Source organism: Pelobates fuscus, chromosome 1 (genome assembly GCF_036172605.1).
Source record: "Pelobates fuscus isolate aPelFus1 chromosome 1, aPelFus1.pri, whole genome shotgun sequence".
Classification (NCBI taxonomy): domain Eukaryota; kingdom Metazoa; phylum Chordata; class Amphibia; order Anura; family Pelobatidae; genus Pelobates; species Pelobates fuscus.
In genome coordinates this window covers 276714168-276730223 of record NC_086317.1, presented here as the reverse complement: position 1 = coordinate 276730223, position 16056 = coordinate 276714168, and the positions used below count along the sequence as shown (strand labels likewise).

General features: G+C 37.3%; 1 protein-coding gene across 1 annotated transcript in view; it reads left to right on the top strand.

The window, feature by feature from the left end:
* Window positions 1-16056, top strand: part of LOC134567660 (uncharacterized) — a 484351-nt gene that overhangs the window by 363894 nt on the left and 104401 nt on the right. Inside the window, exons 88-91 of the mRNA XM_063426051.1 lie at window positions 2038-2218; window positions 3989-4080; window positions 10674-10770; window positions 14185-14369. Coding sequence (XP_063282121.1) covers window positions 2038-2218; window positions 3989-4080; window positions 10674-10770; window positions 14185-14369 — 555 coding nt within the window. The remainder of the gene's footprint in view (window positions 1-2037; window positions 2219-3988; window positions 4081-10673; window positions 10771-14184; window positions 14370-16056) is intronic.

Sequence of the window (16056 nt, the reverse complement as noted above, 5' to 3'; positions counted from 1 at the left end):
TACAGTACCGGTATGTACATTGAACCCCCCCTTTAATCAATCCACCCCTTCTAATTAATCCACCCCCCTTTAATAAATCCACCCCCTCTAATTAATCCACCCCTCCTTTAATAAATCCACCCCCTCTAATTAATCAACCCCTCCTTTAATAAATCCACCCCCCTCTAATTAATCCACCCCCCTCTAATTAATCCACCCCTCTAATTAATCCACCCCCTTTAATAAATCCACCCCCCTCTAATAAATCCACCCCCTCTAATTAATCCACCCCCTCTAATTAATCCACCCCCCTCTAATTAATCCACCACCCCTTTAATTAATCCACCCCCTTTAATAAATCCACCCCCCCTTTAATAAATCCACCCCCTCTAATTAATCCAGCCCCCCCTTTAATTAATTCACCTCCCCTTTAATTAATTCAACGCCCCCTTTAATTAATTCACCCCCCCTTTAATTAATTCACCACCCCCTCTAATTAATTCACCGCCCCCTTTAATTAATTCAGTCCCAGACATAAAATATCTACTCACATTTCAAAGATGCCTTCCTTGCCAGCCGAGTCTGACCACTGGGTGCCTCACCGCCCGGAAATGGATCCTTCCGCTAAAGAACCGTGAAGGCAGACTGACGGTGCTGCACGCGTCGTCATCACGTTGCTTGATGCCGCGGCCCGCAATGCTCCTCCCCCTCCTCCTCATAGAAGAAGGAAGTCCCGCCGGGCCGCAAAGGTGCAATGCCCAGGTCTTATTTTCGGGGTAGGGCTTATATTGCAGCCCACCCCGAAAATTCAGCTAGGGCTTATTTTCGGGGTAGGGTGTATTTTCGTGGAAACACGGTACTAGATGCATAATTGCAAAAACAGAATATTCAAGGATATAATTTTTCAATGAAGGGTAATAAGTGCTTGATCCAAGGATAAATCTGACTGCCATTCTGGGGTCAAGAAGGAATTTTTTTCCTAGCTTGTTGCAAAATTGGAAGTGTTTCAAACTGTTTTTTTTTGCCTTCTTTTGGATCAACAGCAAAAAACAAATGTGAGGAAGGCTGAACTTGATGGACGCAAGTCTCTTTTCAGCTATTTAACTATGTAACTATGTACATCTACAGTAATATAATGCCTACACAAGTTCCTAAACTCGTCGAGTACCTGAATTAAATACAATCTGATAAAAGAAATTCAATGATTATATAACGAATGTTTCAAAATCAGTAAATATGATTAAAACAATTAAAATGACATGCATAACAGAGAACAATAATTACGTAAGTTCAATAGAATTTTACTGCTGGTTAAACTCAGTAGGCAAAAAAAAAAGTAAAGGTAAAGTGATCACATACAAGCTGGTACACAAAACAATGTATGCATTCACAGAAGCTCAGCATACTAAAGTAAGAAAATATAATGAAAAAAATTAAAAATAAAATTGTACACAGAATATAAAGCATATACTCTGCATGTTGTAGCAAAGAAATTAATCTAGAAAGAAATATATTGTGTAGCAAGTTCACTGCAAATGGTTATAAATATATACTATATATATATATAAACAGACACAATAGGAGCTTAACTGAAAATCATTGGAGTTCCAGTTATTATTATTTTATTATTTATATAGCGCCGTTCAATGGGTTCACACACAGTTCACAGTGCCTTGAAGGCAGATATCACCTAAATCCCCCAAACCCTAAACAACCCTAAGTCAACCTACAATCTAATTCTAAAATCCACTTTTTTGAAACCGCAGACCCTTCCAAATGTAAAAAGATCCTTAAATTATCCTTAAATGATATCCAACTCTAGCCGTACCTTAGCCATGTCCTTTTGAAAAGCATTTTAACAGTGCCTAAATAGTACTGTGACCTTATGAACATTATTTAATTATTATTATTTAATAATGTCACCTTTTTTTCCCCCCAGCAACATTAAATACTCCCCTTTTAATGGCAATGTTTTATATGTATACAATGTTCTAAATGTATTTTGTGTTATTTTGTATTTTGCTGTAAACTAATTCTTTCTCCTTCCCCTGCCTATAGGAAAAAGACATTCCCTTGTTTACAGTGAGTATGAAAACAGACAACGCAGAGGAGGTGAAAGCAGCTTTAAGTGATGCGATGAATCAAAATGGATGGCTATTAATTGAAAACCTGCATCTGACACCGAAGACTGTTTTAAAAAATCTCTACAGGAGTCTGACATATGCCATGAAAATGCAAGGTAGAAAATCATTGAAAATCAAGCACAAATGATTACTGGATATGTTATATATGTTACAAATATGTTATATGTTATATATGTGTTAAACATACATTAGTGTCAAACTAGCTCCCGAAAGGCTTAAATTCACATTTCAGTATCTAAGTATGGTACCAAAAGAGCCAATGTGGTAGTGATCACCACTGTTTAATTATAAAATATATAAATGTATGACTGACACAACTACTTGGAAATAAAATTATTTAAATGAAATGATAAAAGTGAATAGCCAGACTGCATTAAAACATATCAGTGTATAGATCACTACCTAGCTATCAGTAAGTGCACAGTAACATCACTTAGATCCTCACCAACTTCCATTACTTGCCATGTATTCAGTTGGGCCTTGTGGGTATTAAAGTTTAGTATTTCTACCTGTTACTTGATCCAAGGAAAATAATAACTAAAGAGACACTCCATTGCCCAAATACAAAAATATATATATATTTTAAAAAGCAATGTTAAGTAAATATAGCCCTAATGAAAACATTTAATTACAACTTTTTTATTGGATGTATATCTAAAATCAGCTTGCAAAACCTGCAGTTGTCTTGTCTGCTGCTTTTGCAATCTCTCCCCTTCTAACCCCGCCCACACTTTCTGTGGCTGTCCAATCACAGACTTTCCAATGCAGCCCAAAGAGAAAGCTTTGTAAGTCAGGTGCTCTGGGCAATTGCTGCCTCTTGAGGTCAGCTGCATTGAGCTAACAAAACCAAAAAGTAACATTATCTGTTGTCTGCTTGAAAGCCAGGGGGTTTAACCAGGTTAATTTATAAAAGTGCCAATTTCTATTGAAATCTGCACTTTTTGCAAAATGAAAAAAGAGGACACTCTTCACACATAAAGCCTTTCAGCAAGCTAAAGTTGTTTTGGGGTCTGGAGTGATCATTTAATGTTATGTGTCATGTGTTAACCTGGCCTACACATGTAAAGTAAGAATCAAAAGAATTATTAGACATATTCAATCCCACTTCTCACACCAGAAATATCTAGAAAAATGAATCTGTGGTCTGTTGGTTAAAATAGCATCTGGAAGCAATACTAATTAAGCAGCTGAGTAAGAGGCAGAGGCATTTTGTAACAGGCAGAGTTACTACACTTTTATTGGTTATTCACAGAGCAGAAACACAAAGACTGCATACACTCATTTAATTCTCCCTACTTTGTCTTATTTCATGCTAGTTAAAACATTTTATCCATTTCTCTTACAGAAACACATCACATCAGAGTATCCTATCGATATATTGTCTTTGTTGTACTAATATATATAATAGAATAAAATAATTTTGTTGTAAAACAGCAATTTTAAATGTTGTAAGTTTTTTGTTTGTTAGATATTTTCTTTAATTTACGAGTTAGAAATTATATGAGAGATGAGACCATATCAGCAGTTGTGTGTATGCACCTCTCCATTCATTGATACATAGTTTTCAATTTAAGTTTTACTTACTTACAATACTTCAAATGATACACATATAGGATGAGCACTTGACAGCTAACTGTGTCAACTGATAATTGACACTTGAAGTAATATTGATAGATTCGTGATAAATAATTATGACAGCATGAAGCAACTGCCATGTTATGATTTGTATTTTGCAAAGCTTTAGTTTTTGATGATCAATACATGTGACTTAGGTCAAGAAAATTAACTGGATCTTGCACACTGGAAAAAAAAGTGTTTGCCCTGTAATCATTCTTGAGACTTTTTTTTCTTTCTGTAATGCACAGCTACACAGAAGGCAGAGAGACAGTTCTGTGTCTGGTTAATATCTGAATGTGGAGCACCAATCCCCCCAAATTTTGTAGCGCAACTTAAAAAAGTGAGTCCTGTAAACAGTTTAATATTACGTTTTGCTTTTTTCTTGCTTAATGTGTAGTTATTTTAACTTAAATGAACACTATAGTCATCTAAATTACTTTATCTAAATAAAGCAGTTTTCGTCTATAGATCATTCCCCTGCAATTTCACTGCTGAATTCACTGTCATTTAGGAGTTAAATCACTTTGTTTCAGCCCTAGCCACACCTCCCCTGGCTATGATTGACAGAGCCTGCATGAAAAAAAAACCTGGTTTCCCCTTCAAACAGATGTAATTTACCTTAAATAATTGTATCTCAATCTCTAAATTGAACTTTAATCACATACAGGAGGCTCTTGCAGGGTCTAGCAAGCTATTAACATAGCAGGGGATAAGAAAATCTTGATTAAACAGAACTTGCAATAAAGAAAGCCTAAATAGGGCTCTCTTTACAGGAAGTGTTTATGGAAGGCTGTGCAAGTCACATGCAGGGAGGTTTGACTAGGATTCATAAACAAAGGGATTTAACTCCTAAATGGCAGATGATTGAGCAGTGAGGCTGCAGGGGCATGTTCTATACACCAAAACTGCTTCATTAAGCTAAAGTTGTTCAGGTGACTATAGTGTCCCTTTAATAAGTGTGTATCTTAAATGTATATTTCTGTTGCAAAACTGAACAGATAAGATATTGATCCATGATTGTCACACGAATTGTAAACAAATGTTTATGTTGAGCTATTTTCAAAATAGATGCATGTATATATTTTATTATTACCTTCTTACGACTAAGTGTGACTAATGTGTCCCCTAATATTTTGACTATACAATGTATGTTAATACATTTTTGTTTTTACCTGGTTAGCAATATTTTCCTATATCTTCTTGTTAAACGTTATATAAGCAACATTTGCGAGCCTATGTCATGGATTAACAGCAGCAAATAGAGTGTTAAATTGCAAGTATTATAACCAGAATGCTTAACAAGATGACCATTCCACATCCCAGATGTTATAGCACCTCATAGAAGCGACTGTAATTCTTCGCACACTTTTATAATGGTAACCTTTATTATGCAGCCTTCCAGTTCCTCTCATCTATTGTCATAACAATCTCAATGGGAAATGTTATCTTAACGGTTTTTATAGAATGAGTCTCCTGGTATATATTTTGTACAGAGTGGATCATATCCGCTTTCATATCACTAAATATCTCATTGCATACCTTGGCAGAAATATTGTCATTTTTGCATTGATTTTGAAAATATGACTGATCATGCAAAAAAAAAAATATATTTTTATAGAAGGATAGTGATCATATGAAGCCATGTATTATCACATAGTTGTTTGGCTCCTTTTTAAATCATAATGATAAAAGAAATCACCCAAATGGCCCTGTTTAAAAGTTTACATACCCTTGAATGTTTGGCCCTGTTACAAACACACAAGATGATACACACGGATTAAAATGGCAAAGTGCTTAAAGGTTAATTTTCCACACCGGTGGCTTTTTAAATTGCAATTAGTGTCTGTGTATAAATAGTCAATGAGGTTTTTTTAGCTCACACGTGGCTGCACTTAGAAGGCTAGATACTGATCCATGGGGAGCAGAAAAAAAACTGTCAAAAGACCTGCGCAACAAGGTAATGGAACTTTATATAGATGGAAAAGTATATAAAAAGATATCCAAAGCCTAGAAAACTCCAGTCAATACGGTTCAATCACTTATTAGGAAGTGGAAAATTCGGGGATCTCTTGATGCCAAGCCAAGGTCATGTAGATGCAAATAGATTTCAGCCACAGTTGACATAAAAATTGTTCGAGATACAAAGAAAAATCCACAGGTAACCTCAGGAGAAATACAGGCTGCTCTGGAAAAAGACAGTGTGGTTGTTTGAAGGAGCACAATATGATGATACAAAAATGAGCTGCATTGTCGAGTTACCAGAAATAAGTCTTTACTGCGCTAATACCACAAAAAAGCCCAGTTACAATATGCCCAACACCTTGACATGTCTCACAGCTTCTGGCACACTATAATTTGGAGTGACAAGACCAAAATAGAGCTTTATGGTCACAACCATAAGCGTATGTTTGGAGAGGGGTCAACAAGGCCTATAGTGCAAAGTATACCATCCCCAGTGTGAAGCATGGTGGTGGCTCACTGATGTTTTCGGGGTTAGTGAGCTCTAAAGGCATGGGGAATCTTGTGAAAATTGATGGCAAGATGAATGCAGCATTCATGACCCTAAGGATGACAATGACCCTAAGTTCAAGGCCAAGTTGACCCTCCAGTGGCTACAGGTGGTTACATCAGAAAAAGGTGAAAGTTCTGGAGTCTCCTGACCTTAATATCATCAAGCCACTCTGGGGAGATCTCAAACGTGCAGTTCATGCAAGATGATCAAAGACTTTGCATGACCTGGAGGCATTTTGCCAAGAAGAATGGGCAGCTATACCACCTGCAAGAATTAGGGGCCTGAATGAGAACTATTACAAAAGACTGCATGTTGTCATTGATTCACAAGGGGACTGTACACAGTATTAAAAACTACAACCCTGGCACACCAAGCTGACCCGATACCTCAGAAAATGTTCCAGAACTGCTAAACGATGTTGGAGAAAGTCTCACTCTGCATCTGACTTCCTCTACTATAAATGTTTGCTGTGCTCCTACAGTCTGGCTCTTTCCTCTTGAAAAGAAAATGATTTCAATACACTCATACCCACACTCTCCCGCGAGCCCAAACTGCTGTTTCATGCTTTTAACTCTCTTTTGTGCCCTGTTGTGCCTCCTCCTCCTACCAGTTAGACCACCACAAACTTTGCAACTTACTTCACTGAGAAGATTTATACAATCAGGGAAGATATCTCTCATTTCTCTCCATTCACTACCAACCATACCCATTACCACACTCCCTTAGCTGTCCTATGCTCATTTGCACCCACTAGAGCAAAAGAGGTTTCTTCTCTGCTCCATTCCTCCCACCCCACCACCTGTTCTCTCTTTCCTATTCCCTCGTATCTCATCCACACTTTGTCTCCTTCTCTTGCTCTGCCTCTCACTAAAATATTCAATCTATCCCTTTCCTCTGACACATTTCCTCTACCCTTCAAACATGCAACCGTAACCCCAATTCTGAAAAAGCCCAACCTTGACCCTAATTCCCCGTCCAACTACTGCCCTATCTCACTACTGCCATCTGTCTCCAAGATTCTTGCAGTTTTGTATGCTGGATTGATAGACTTCCTAGAATCCAACTCTCTGCTTTACACGCTTCAATCTGGATTCCGTGCTTGTCACTCTGTTGAAACAGCTGTGACCAAAGTGTCCAATGATCTTATCACCGCAAAATCCCATGGCCACTAGTCTATCCTAATTTTCCTTGACCTTTCTGCTGCTTTTGACACTGTTGATCATCAATAGCTTCTTCTCATCCTCCGTAATCTTGGTCTACAAGATACCGCTCTCTCTTGGTGATCTTCCTACCTCTCCCAGCGCTCATTCAGTGTTTATTTCTCTAGCTCTGACTCTTCTCCCCAATCCCTCTCTGTTGGTTTTCCCCAATGGTCTGTCCTTGGTCCCCTATTGTCCTTAATCTACACTGCCTCCCTTGGTAAACTCATCAGCTCCTTCGGCTTCCAGTATCATTTCTATGACACGCAAATGTATTTGACCTCCCCTGTTTTCTCACCACCTCTGGCTGCCTAGGTTTTCTATTTGATTCCAATCATGTCCAATCAATCGCCAAATCCTGCTTCTTCCATCTCAAAAATATTGCGCGCTTCTGACCCTATATAAGCCTGATACGGCAAAGGTGCTTGTCCATGCCTCTGTCCTCTCTCACCTTGACTACTGTTATCCACTTCTCAGTGATCTTATATGTTCCCCATTAGCCCCGTTACAGTGTATAATAAATACGGCGGCAAGCTTCATCATCCTGTCTGCCCGCACCTTTTGCTTTTGCTTCCCGTAAGATATAGGACTCAATTTAAGGTCCTGATACTTGCCTATAAATCTCTACTCAATGCTGCTCCAACCTACTTATCCTCACAATTACACAAATATGTCCCATCTAGGCCCCTATGCTCTGCCGGAGACCTGCATCTAACCTCTGTTCATACTCCTACCTCTGACGCTCACCTTAAAGACTTCTCTGGCGCTGCACTGTTCCTATGGAACGCCCTTTCCCTCTCTGTTAGACTTTCACCCAATCTCCACTCCTTCAAAAAATCTTTGAAAACGTACTTCTTTAGGAAAGCATATAAATTAAACTGTGAACAGCTTTCTCTCCTGCACCCTGATTCCTCTCCTGAAACTGCCATCAAAACAAAACACTAAGCCCTCAATGAATACTATCCTAGCCACCTACGTTTCTATCCTACCCTTACCTTTTGTGTCACTATACCCCACTCCCTCTAGTATGTAAGCTCATTGAGCAGGGCCCTCAATTACTCTGTTCCTTTGTGTCCAACTCGTCTGGTTACAAATACTTGTCTGTTAGTCCACCCATTGTACACCACTACGGAACTTGTTGGTGCTTTATAAATAATAATAATAATAATAATAATAATAATAATAATAATAATAACTAAGGGTATGCAGACTTTGGAACAGGGGTAATTTCATTTTTTTCTTTGTTGCCATGTATTGTTTTATGATTGTGCCATTCTGTTATAACCTACAGTTAAATATGAATCATAAAAGAAATGTGTTTTACCTGCTCACTCATGTTTTCTTTAAAATTGGTACATATGTTATTAATTCTCCAAGGGTATGTAAACTTTTGAGCACAGCTGTATTTACTTACTGACAAAATTACTCATAACATACTGACTTTTAAAAGAGTATATTTAAAATTGCTCTAAATTTCTGTAGATTGAAAAATGTCATTTCAGTATAGCATACAATTTGTTTGCAAAGGTCTATTAATCTATTATATTAAAATATCAAAATCAGTATCAGATAAGTCTCCTTCACGCGCAGGATCTGTACCTTAAGCCTAAATGTGCACTGCATAGGATCTGGGTACATTGAGGTATCCTTCATATTCCAGTTGCGTTCTTTGCCCAACTATTCCCACTCATTTTATTAATTTCTATACCCCACAGTGTGTTTTTTCCTGCCCCCAGCACTATATATGCAAAAACAGTTGACATATTTTTTTATCTGGTTAATAGAAAAAATTGTTAGCCAATTAATCACATATGAAAATACGTGTTACTAGCGGCCCTACTAACATGAAGTGTGTCAGTAAGCAGTCTGTGCTTTCCTCATACATATACTTAGTGACAGTATTATATGTAGCACCGTGGCACAGCCACAGAAGTTGAGGAAAAATTAGTGTTGTGGTTTTCAGTTTTCAATCACTTCTTGTAATTATAACTTATGTTAGCTCAACCAGAAATATTAGTGTTAATGCTTCACTCAACGTGTAATTGGGGACTTATAGTTACCTTATCTGTTATTAACAACAAAAAACAACTTCACACGTTGAAACAACATGCTTATCTGGATATACATGCTATATATCATTTATGCCGTCTGATAATCTCTGAATTTACTTGTAGTTAATTAAATATGAGAACCTTTAGTAAGTGGGTGAAGCTTAATTGCTGTTTATTACATTTTAATGACGTCTGTCATGAAGAGCTTTCAAATTTCAATTAAGTGTGGGAATGCCGCAAGTCTAAATTATGAATGAAGGAGAAAATGACAATAATCTTCATGCATAAAGGATTTCATATCATAAACATCATAAAACCCTGCTGACCTTTTTCACAATAGGATACATTTGTAATCACTGTAATCTGATTTTTGTGTGCACCTTACGGTTCCAAAAATATCTTTAGCTACACGCCATAAAATGAATTTCACATATTCCGGAGCAGATTGACTAAATCAGACACTCCTGATCCCTTATTACTTTTAGCTGAGATACTGCAGCTGAAAATAGCATCCTTTTAATGGGCAATTATCCACTAGGCAAACAAATATCCAATGATTTTGGCAAAGATTGCAGTGGGGAGGGTGGTCACAACTATTGCCTACATAGGGGTCTGAAGTGAGACCATCTAGAACAGGCATAGGCAACCTTCGGCACTCCAGATGTTTTGGACTACACCTTCCATGATGCTTTGCCAGCAATATGAGTGTAAGAGCATTATGGGGGATATAGTCCACAACATCTGGAGTGCCGAAGGTTGCCTATCGCTGATCTAGAAGGTTGAAAGCTTGACGGTGTCCTTAAACTTTGCCATTGCAGGTGTGTTTTGTTTTTGTTTTTTGTCCATGCAGCTTACAAGCAAGAACAATTATCAGACCAGGAGGACCACTTGCATGCAATAAACAGTTGGAGATAGTGCAGTAAAATATGTGACCCTTTTTTCCAGATGAGTACTGAACCCCATTTTTTTTGTCTAAGGCTCTACTGCTCCCATATAACAAGCATGGTAATATGTATTTAAAGTACACATATTTATTATAAGTTGTTTTTATCAGTGTTTAATTTTTTTTAGATGTTACGTAAAAGAAAAAAAAAGTTGTAATGTTAATATTTACAATAATATCAATTAAAATAAGAAATATATTAAGTATGTATATTCTCCTGTGTTTTAGGTTTCTTGGCATTTCTTATTGCTGAATCAGAAAAACAGTAATGTATCAACTAGGAATGTCACTTATATTGATTGTCTGCCACAACTGCTCTCCTCAGGTAATTTAAATCAATTTGATGCAGACTATATTTCCCATACTACCAGTCATTGATGCTGTGATTTCTTCATCAATAACATGCCAACGATCTGTTCGGTCAGAGCACTAATACTGAAGAAGCTATGCAAACAGTAAATCTCACTATTACTTACCATTTATTAACTCATCTTCATAGGAAAATGAAACTGAACGGAATGTAACACGACGATAGTTGCAGAGGGAGAAAAAATAAAATAAAAAATAAAAGCATAATCTCTCAAAGCATAGTTCTTATTGAGAGAGGTAATAGGACAAAAAAAAGGAAAAAGACAAAGAGAGAAAACAAAATTTACCTATATTCATGGATAGGGAATTCCTATTTCCCGTTGCCCAGGACATGTAGTTCTGGGTGCCAGGCAGGCAGTTATTGTGCTATTAACGTTGCCACAAAAAAATCAACAGTGCTGCTGACAGTCCTGAGGATAATAGGGCCTGGGCAGGGAGTGTGTGTACTGCACCTTCAGCAGGTGCAGACTGCAGCAATTGTGTCCTCACTGAAGAGTCAGAGCCAGCTGAGATTCCCAGCTTGCACTTTGACTTACTGAGCACTGGAACCAAGTTGGAGGTGCAGACAAAATGCTCCCCCGATAGACCATCAGGTACTTTACTGCCAGAGGACCACAGCCCACCTCTGCAAAACATTATGCAGTGTGGGAGGCGAGACACAGCACACAAATCACACATAGACACATTGAACATATCACACCCACACACTACACACAGCCAGTAAACATCACACAAATTAAACACAACCAACAAACATCACACACATTACACATTTGCAGAAAACATCTCATACACACACATTACACATAGTGAATTTGTGCATTAAAAAGTTCTACCTGGGATATAAACATACTTATTTAAGACAGGTTTTTGCATATTTCAGCTCATGTTTCTGATCAAAGATAAATGTTAAGTTTAAAGGAACACTATAGTGTTTTGTGTATAGATCGTGCCCCTGCAGTCTTACTGCTCAATTCTCTGCCATTTAAGAGTTAAATCACTTTTGTTTCTGTTTATGCAGCCCTAGCCAAACCTCCCCTGGCTGTGACTGACACAGACTGCATAAAAATGGTTTAATTTCAATCAGATGTTACTTACTTTCAAAGTGTTTATCTCCTGCTTTGTAAATTGGACTTTAATTACATACAGAAGTCTCCTGCAGGGTCTAGCAAGTTATTAGGAGGACAGGAGATAATAAAATCTAAATGTAAACAGAATTTGTAATAAAGGAAGTAGAAGCTGTGTAAGTCACATGCAGGGAGGTGTTCCTAGGGTGCATAAACAAAGGAATTTAACGCCTAAATGGCAGAGAATTGAGCAGTGAGACTGCAGGGGCATAGTCTCTACATCAAAACTGCTTAATTAAGCTAAAGTTGTTTTGGTGACTGTAGTGTCCCTTTAATAATTAAAGTCTCTCAGCTAAAGTACATTTTCCATTGTGCTTTGCCATGGTTCCTTTAGATACATTTTATGACAGATGACTTGACAGGGCAATCATGATAGAAAGTGATTTATCTACCTCTCTTTTCATAAATGAGTTAAACAAGCTCATAATCTTGCAGGGATACCTCCAAGTCTACATGTCAGGGTCAAAGCACATTCTGTACTGAAGAACAACAAAGGAAAAAAAAATGAAAATGAATAAATTCTTTAGCATCTGTACTGAGTGTACAGACTGCACTGCTTTGTGCAGTCTCTCATAGATTTTAATAAAATGTTGGAATAAACACTTCATTTTAAAAACACATTGTGCTTGTTTAAAATGTCTGGAAGGTTGCCCAGGTGACTTCCTATTGCTGTCTCAATAGTATTGATTTTTGTATTTTTATTTTATTAATCTAAATGAGAAGATTGCAATATCATTAAAAAAATGCTGACGGCAACTTACACTAGGCATTTAATAAAGATAAACATGCACAATTTATTATTTTGACTTTGAACAATGCGTAGCTGTACACCATTAGTTGTTTTTGATATTTAGGGATATAATCCCTATACATGTGTTGTAATTTGTCACGTATATCTTAATTCATGTCAAAGCACCACAGATTTACATTCATTTAGTTATCCCTTTAGTAAGAAACTGTCAATAAAGAATGGCTGTTGAACCAAAAGCGTTCATGTTTGCTTGAGATGAATACATGAATAAATGTAATTGCATAATTAAAGCTCATCCATTGTATCATCCATTGTATCTACTTTGTGAAAGTGGTAGCCGTTTATGCAGCAGCCACTGAGCTAGAGTGCAGAACCACATGTGGATGAATTCCCAAATGATCCATCACTCTTGGCAATAAAGAGCAAGCTTTTAAATCATATTTCCCCTGTTGTTCACCCATGATGACAAAGCTTTCTAAAATCATCGCTGCAGTTGTGGAATGATACTTACCTGCGTAGTCTTGATGTATTACATTGTGTATAAAGAGATATTACCAAGAACATAAAAACACAGAAAACACATTAAAATTGCAACCAAACATTCTTTTTTCCCCTTGGCATCCGTCTTATTCTTTTATGTAGTCAGTGCATGAGAGGGCTGGAAAGAGTGGGAGCGGGGCTATCTCTAGCCACTGGTTTCCAGGGATTGTGGGCTATAGCCTTACACCAATATTCTGTGGATTAAAATGAGTTTGTGCTTGTGCTAATGGCAGACAATGCCAATGTTATGGAGGCCTGGACTGGGGCTGATCAAGTTACCAAACTTCATGAGTATAGGTGGTGACACTGGAGGTTGTTGAAATCGTGCTTATGAAATACATAACACACACCTGTTGCTGATGGCATGGGAGAGAGCCTTGTCTCAACTTGGCAGAGTCTTTGTTTGAATTATTTTACTGCAAAAGATTGTACAGATGCTTTTAAAGCAGCCTCCAACCTTTTAATTTACATTTTGTCTGCTCCACCCACGTGTCCCTAATTCTATTCTTTGACATGACTTTGACTGAGCACAGCTCTCATACACAGTGTTTGTAGGTCAGTTATTTTGAGTGTGAGTGTACTAATGAAGCACTCACGTTGCCGTTGATAAATAGTTAAATAGTTGTCAGTTCTTTCACTACTTTACCTGCAGTTTTTGTGCACTTTTTTTTTGTAGTTTGACAAACCATCATTCATGTTGTATACCCTAACTGTATGTCAATAACCTATGTTGGCATACAGAAGCTGGCATGACCAAACATCCCATGTTGTTTAAAATAATAAAGAAGTGACAATGTGTGTATATGTGCTAATATTTTAAATTGTTATTTAAGTTAGTACAGACATTTTTGTGAGTGTATGTAATCAAAACTGGTAATGTTGTTGCTCTAATTTACCTAACTGGAATCTGTATATTAATCAAACATTATGCAAATTTTTTTTTCATTTTTAGCAATTCTTTCAGCACTAGAAATAATGAAAGAAAACATGTGTGAAAAAGTAAATGGAAGCAACGCTAGCGTTCAGATTATCAGCTATGGAATCTGTGTAATACATGGAATTCTCCAAACACAGAAGATATATCCCAGGACAGGACTCACTAACATGATGGATGTCGGTTTGGTACAACTGAATCAGGTAGTCTAAATAATCCTGTGCTGGCTATATCAGAGTATATCTAACAACGGAAAACAATATGTTATGTTACATGAAACTCTCTAGTATGGATTCAGCCCCCCTATTGTCAGCCACTCAGAAATCACTGAGTAAGGTGTAGACATTTTCAGTACTCTGTTATTGTCATTGAAAGGAAGTGTAATAAGCATCAATTGGGTTCCCTATCAAGTGCTACATTATGAATTGCCTCTTAATCTAATGCTCACAAATTTAAAAAAAGTCTAGTCAACGCTTTCATGTTTTGTAATTTATTTTTATAATAATTATAACACAGCTGTAGTGTGCCATTAGCTAAATAGAATATTGTGAGCTCTGTCTACATAGGATCCAGGAGGAGATAGCGACTTCTTATCTTAAACACCTACTAAGCTGTGGATCCTGTATATGGCCCTCATTCTCTCCGCAGTGACATACTGGTAGAGGGGCATACATAGCCACAGCATTACTTTCTCAATTTATTGGGCTTTAGCGGGCTAATCAATAAATATTTGGACCCAACTTTAAGGTGCTAGGTTGTCTTAAAATGTGAAATAGATGCCCGCCCCCAAATTAAGCAATAATTCATTTCTCTCCCACTATGTCTCATATATATGTATATTTGGTTTGGAATAGTCATATATAAGTTTTCCTCATGCATAAATACATATACCAAATCCAGTTTTGTCAAGTAAATTCTGCATTATCCATGTAAATAGGAAACTTTTAAAATATAAATAAATTAAAACATGACATATAGTGACAAAAACAAACAAACAGGTGCACTTAAAACCATTCCATGTAGCTTAAACGATTATGTAAACAATGCCTATACCACACTAGTGATTTCTACTTCCCACAACATAACCACAAGGCCTGTTTTAGCCAATCACTTTCCTCAATTTCCTTCTCATTCACAGGTCATTAATACCTTGTTGAAGTCATACCTTGTGTAAACTGACGGTTTCCTTCAGTTTTCAAATGCCTTTTGATCGTGTAGTAAACTGTACTCAATGGCAACGTGACATTCTTTGTGACTTCTCAAAAAAAAAATTAAAAGATAATTATAGTGCCTTCTGCCCTCCCCGCCACCCCATGGCCCCAGGGTTAAAAAAAAGTTTACACAAATTTTTTTTTTTTTTTTTTACACAGAATCCAGAGCTGATATCCCTCAGCGCTGGTTGCACTCCTATTATTCAGATGTCAGCTGATGGAGGGGACCTAATGCGTATGCGATGCATGTGCCCCACGCACATTAGGCCTTCCTCTCAGGAAAGCATTTCCTCATGTGGATTTTTAACATGCTGGACATCCTCACTCAAAGGGTGAAACTCTAGGACGTGCTTCTTGTGGCTGTCTGGTAGACAGCTACTAGAGGCAATCTTAACCATTTAATGTAAACATTGCAGTTTCTCAAAAACAGGAAAACTGCACCCAGATCACTTCAATGAGATTAAGTAGTCTAGGTGCCTAAAATGTGCCTAAAACCCTTCAAGGGTTATAAAGATCTGTCTTTCTTTGTTATGTGTATCTTCCTCACATTTATGATGGCAATAAATGACTGCATATAGTACAATACTATCCAAATAATGCTCAAGAGAGTGTAGTGACAGTCTTTTCCTACATTATTTTAATATAGACAGGGGATTTATAAGGCATCAAAAAAGTTACC